This window comes from Sorghum bicolor, chromosome 6 (assembly GCF_000003195.3).
Source record: "Sorghum bicolor cultivar BTx623 chromosome 6, Sorghum_bicolor_NCBIv3, whole genome shotgun sequence".
Taxonomy (NCBI): Eukaryota; Viridiplantae; Streptophyta; class Magnoliopsida; order Poales; family Poaceae; genus Sorghum; species Sorghum bicolor.
In genome coordinates this window covers 1,473,710-1,479,446 of record NC_012875.2, presented here as the reverse complement: position 1 = coordinate 1,479,446, position 5,737 = coordinate 1,473,710, and the positions used below count along the sequence as shown (strand labels likewise).

Sequence of the window (5,737 nt, the reverse complement as noted above, 5' to 3'; positions counted from 1 at the left end):
GACGAGTGGGTGCTCTATGCATAGAAAAGCACAAGGAAATAAAATAGAATACGTGTGGACAACCACCCTGTGTGCACACATGTCCTTGTCTGATCGTGGTGGGTCCTGAAATAATATATTAAAATACATTTTCTTGCTAAACCCAGTTACAAAGGCAGATGCTCATATGCACGAGTGCATACTCATTCCCACGTAGGCACATCCTACCCCTATAAGCCACTCCGAACGAGTTGGAGTGGTAAATCTCAACGTTGACAAAGTCAGCAAAGACGTGTCGTTGTTGATGGGTACGTCGTCTACTGCTAAAAAATAACGCAATTAAATATTAAAATAAATCTAGAAAATGTGAACACTCATGTCAAATCGAGACATAAATACGAGTGGACATGTTCCACACCCAACTAGCTGAGCTACGCTAGTTCGCAATATATATTCATATATAATAGTTATCTCTCTGAATAAATAAACTCATTTTTTTCTGGACCCCTACCCCTGCTTTACTAAATATCTTCGATGAGACGTTTTTAATTCCTAAAACAAAACACCTTTTAGTGGCCATAAGCAGCACAGTGATCATATATTGCTGTCATGGTCGTACGTTAGGCTGCTCAGCTACAGTGTCCATCTATCCTATCCTGTGCTCTGGTGTGATTCACGTGCATATTATATATATATATATATATATATATATATTTGCAATGGAATCTTAATTATCAGCTATACCTAACGCCAATTATGGAACGGATCGACCTTAATTTCCTTGCCATGTCGTCGCTGCAAGCACCATGCAGCAGGTCATAATTTCTTATTACACAACTACCACACCAAATCACTAGGTTGGCCTATAAATAGGGATGGACGTACCATTGTAGTAGCCACATCACTTCAGCACCCATTGTTACGAGTAATAAACCACAACCAGCTGTAGAGTGTGAGTGTCATATAGCAAGTTGCATCACCATTGACATGGCCCCGAGCAGCAAGGTTGCTGCTGTTATGAACGGCCAGCCGATGATCAACAACAGCGGTCAGAGCAGCACACTGCAGGCTCCGGCCGTTGGAGCCGACACAGGCGACAAGGAATTTGCGCCCTCTGTATGGGGTGATTTCTTCGTCACCTATGTCCCTCCTGTCTCGCAGGCATGCAGCTAGCATACGCTGATCATATAAGACCAAGCATATGCATGCACATTTATTAAATTATAGTTCACCACTAGTTTTAAATAATTTTTCTCCTCATTTGTTATGTTTGTGTTATTATACGTTAATGGGTATTATCTCCATTCATGCAGGGATCAGAGGAACGGATGAGGGAGAGGTCGGAGCAGCTCAAGGGGCAAGTACATCAGGTGTTCAATGCCAGCTTCGATGCCCTAGATGTAGCTGATTTGGTGACCTATGTCGACACGCTTGAACGTCTTGGCTTAGACAACCACTTCCGTGAGGTGATCGGGGCTGCATTAGATCGAATCCGGGCAGAGGAGCCAGAGTCTAACAGCCTACACATTGTCGCACTTCGGTTTCGCCTACTTCGGCAGCATGGGATCTGGGTATCTGCAGGTAATTATATTAATTAAGGGTACTACGCTAAGCTCATCCCACCCGTAAATGCATGTTCGGTTTTTATTTTTAAGTTTTGGTCACATAGGAATTGAACTCTATGCAAGTAAACCGAAATTACAATCAATGTGCAATCTTTGGAACTTTCATTTCAGAGTACATCAGTCTTATATCATGTATTTTTGCAGTAATTATTTCCTAAGGCTGATGTATTCTAGTTGTGAAAGTAATTATTTGCTATATTTTTTTACTTTTATAGTTAATACTGTTGTGTAGTTGTCTGCAATCGGTCCTTATGGGATGAATAATAATTGAGTTTCAAACATGAGACGACACACCTGCTATAAGATACTCCTTTTGTCTCTAAATAACTTTAGTTTTTTGACTAGATTTGTAGAAAGTACATGCAATATTTGTATCTCCAAATAAATTTATTATGAAAATAATTTCAACGATTCATCTAATGATATTAATTGCATATCATAACTATTAATATTTTTATATAAAGATAGTCAAAGTTATTTCTTGGGAAGCGAGAACGATAGTTATTTAGGAACGGAAGGAGTATATGTATGCACTTTAATTAATTACATGTGGTTTTGAATCAATGTACACACAGATGTGTTCGACAAGTTCAGAGATGACACAGGCAGTTTCAGCTCAAGCCTTTGCAGTGACCCTAGGGGCCTGTTGAGCTTGTACAATGCAGCTCACATGGCCGTACCAGGTGAGGTGGTTCTCGATGAGGCCATCGTCTTTACGAGGGGCCAACTTGAGGGCATCAAAAGCAAGGTCAGGTCACCAATATCAAAGCAAATCTCTCGTGCTCTCGACATTGCCCTCCCGCGGTTCACAAGACGGCTTGAAACCATGCATTATATTACAGAGTATGAGCATGAAGAGGCACACGACAGCCTAATACTTGAGCTTGCTAGGCTAAACTTTATCCTTGTTAGAGCCCTTCACCTTAGGGAGCTCAAGGATCTATCAATGTAAGTATTCATATAACAAAACTCTGTATATACGCTAAACATTTTTGGACTTTGATATCAATGTTTATCCTAGTTCATCAATATATATGGAAACAAACATGAAACATGTACATACTCCCCTCTATCCTTTAATATAGTGCATTCTAGAAATTTTAGGAAAGATTAAGAGAGAACACAAAATACGCATGTGCCCTCACTTTATTTCCTAATAAGATGCTACCATCAACATAATTAGTGGTGATTACTTGATAAATGGAAAGTATTTTAATGCAAAATGGGTTTCTGTCTTCTAGAATGCCTTATATTTGAGGATAAATTCTGAAGGCTAGAATTCTAAAGGGCCATGTCCATATGCTTACATGTTCGAGGTGGTTTTAGGAAGAGAACTAATCCAACCACTTTCCATATTGCCTCCCAACCACATTGTTAGCAGATGGTAGGTATTTGCAGAAGTTGTCAATTGAGATGATATACATGGTGTACCTGAATCCTAAAGTATAAAACACTAGTGCCCAAAAATGTTACAAAACAATACCATCTTACATCCTAGAGTTTTCTAAAAGGATCTGTGGGGAAGTCTTGTTGATATTGGAATTGTGGCATTATTGTTATATCTTTATCACTAAGATACTATCCAATTTAGTGGTCTATTCTTCAATATAACCGAAAATCGAATATTCAAGCACTAAATAGACACTTAAGGAAAGAAAGATGTTCAGTGGCAAACATGTTGATATTGAAGATAGTTCAAATTATTCCAGTGGTGTTTCATTTTAGCAGCAAAACTTTTTGATATAGAAGGTGTTATTATTATTGTGTGTCATATTCAAATTATTTTTGCACCCAGTAAAACAATGTAGCACATAGATGGGTGGGCCCACAACTTACAGTTTTAACAAGAAAATTTTTGGATGTAAAAACAGTCATTGTTGTGTATCACATTAGAATAACATTAGCATCTAGTAAAACAACATAACACGTAGATGTAATCATCAATATAAAGTAGGCATGACAACATGGTTTGGATAAATATATATAAATGTATGTGTTATCGCATATTTTATTCCTTTTGAGTGATTTCTACTAATGTATATGCCGACAATGATATCATTTTCTATGGATATAAGATTTAATCTACCGCAGAACATGCAACAGATAATATAGTATAATGTGTTAGCAATAATATAGTACATTGTTGCAAGTTGCGAAGCAGATCATAATAGAAAGATTTTGTGAAAAGATGTCCACAAAATTAATTTGCAACTTTGGAATGTAGATGGTGGAGGGACCTTTATGACACTGTGAAGTTACCGTATGCTCGAGACCGTTTGGTGGAGAACTACTTTTGGACCTCTGGGGTGTTGCATGAAGAAGAGTACTCACTGGCACGTATGTTTTTTGCCAAGGCATTTGGAATGGCCTCACCATTGGATGACACATTTGATGCTCATGCCACTCTAGAGGAATGCCACAAGCTCCAAGAAGCTATGCAGAGGTAGGACATAATTAATAATCATCTTTCTTATTTATGGGCTAGATTTAGCTTTGACTCTGTGTTCTTCTCAACAAGACACACCTTTTGTTAATCATCACTCATGAATGAGGTACCATATTTGTTTACAAACAGATGGGATGAAAGTGAGGCTTCTATTCTACCTGAATATCTAAGCATGTTGTATATCAAAACCCTTAGAAACTTCAACGAGTTTGAGGATATTTTGGAACCAAACAAGAAGTACCGCATGGTTTACGCAAAAGAGGCTGTATGTGTACAGAACTTAACTAGATGCATATATATTCAACTATATATATATATATATATATATATATATATATATATATATATATATATATATAAGGTAAATAATATGTAGCAATATTTCAATTATTGTATGTGCAGTACAAGTTGTTCACCCAAAATTACCTTCAAGAGGCCATCTGGTCCAGCAAGAAGTACTCGCCAAGCTTGAAGGAACATGAGGACTTGTCAATCATGACGTCTGGTCTGCCGATGCTTACAATCATGACATTGATGGGCTATGGTGATGAGGCAACCCAGGAAGCATTCGAATGGGTGAGCACTGTACCCGAAATGGTCCGTGCTAGTGCACATGTCACTCGCCTCCTCAACGATTTGTCTTCTTACAAGGTACATACTCGTACAATCAGCGAACAATACTTTAGCCATTCCTTTTCAGACAAGCGAACAAACCTTGATCAAGTACAGAACGTACTACTATACATTAATTTCAGCAAGCTATGCATGTATACTCACCATATATACAAACCTCATACACACATATGCAGTTGGGAAAGCGTAAGAAGCAGGATATGCCTAGCGCCGTGGAGACCTACATGGTAGAGAAAGGCGTAACTGGGGAAGAGGCTGTGAAAGCAATAGCAGCACTTCTAGAGAATAGGTGGAGAATATTAAACCAGGAAATCATGGATATAGATCACACACTATTGCCAGCAGCGCAGCTGGTGGTCAACATAGCAAGGGCTACTGAGATCATTTACGTCCACGGCAGGGACGCCTACACCTCTGGTGAAGACCTCAAAGACCTTGTCACCACACTATTCCTCAAGCAAGTGCCTCTGATCTAGCTACATAACAGTTTATAATCACACGATCAGGTGCCCTGCTGTGTTGTATTAATAATAAGCTTATATATTGTTCCAGTATGCATGTGATAAATGTACACATGTATGAATGGTAATATGTAGCACCAGTAATGCATAAGGAATAATTATAATAGGTTTGATAATGATCAAATTTATTGAAGGTTCACAGGCACTTCTAAAAGAGGAAAAAAGACTTTTTGTTCTGTTGCTCAGATCCACAATTGGGGGTCACTATATAAAAAATGGTCAAATTCACCAGCCAAATTACAGACGACTTGTCAACAGGCGTCTGAGATAAACTATCACAGACACGTGTTCAGGAGAAGTGTCTGTAGTCACTCGTTGACAGACAAAGTCAGCGCAAAGAAGCCAATAAGCGTCTGAAATAAGAGTATAATACAGACTCTTGTTAGTACGTGTGTCTGAATATGTTGTACCAAGGTTATAGTGTTAAATACAGACGCCTGTTGACTACAAGTGTCTAAAACAAGTGTGCATGTGCTACTTTCGGCGGGTGGTTGGCAGCCGGCAGGACACATTCAATTCAATTTACTGATGAC

At 38.6% G+C, this 5,737-nt stretch overlaps 1 protein-coding gene across 1 annotated transcript; it reads left to right on the top strand.

Moving 5' to 3' along the window:
* On the top strand, window positions 890-5,341 carry LOC8065973 (alpha-humulene synthase). The gene is made up of 7 exons (XM_021462779.1): window positions 890-1,140; window positions 1,293-1,560; window positions 2,180-2,552; window positions 3,829-4,047; window positions 4,180-4,315; window positions 4,453-4,701; window positions 4,860-5,341. Exons 1-7 carry the CDS (start codon window positions 967-969, stop codon window positions 5,157-5,159), a joined length of 1,719 nt encoding a protein of 572 aa, XP_021318454.1. The 5' UTR covers window positions 890-966; the 3' UTR covers window positions 5,160-5,341.

What these genes read in the sequence shown, in the direction of transcription:
- LOC8065973 (XM_021462779.1), top strand. Translation starts at nt 967, where the DNA reads ATGGCCCCGAGCAGCAAGGTTGCTGCTGTTATGAACGGCCAGCCGATG. An exon ending in CTCCAAGAAGCTATGCAGAG is followed by an intron (nt 4,048 to 4,179) that starts GTAGGACATAAT and finishes GTTTACAAACAG; the next exon opens with ATGGGATGAAAGTGAGGCTT. An exon ending in ACGATTTGTCTTCTTACAAG is followed by an intron (nt 4,702 to 4,859) that starts GTACATACTCGT and finishes ACACATATGCAG; the next exon opens with TTGGGAAAGCGTAAGAAGCA.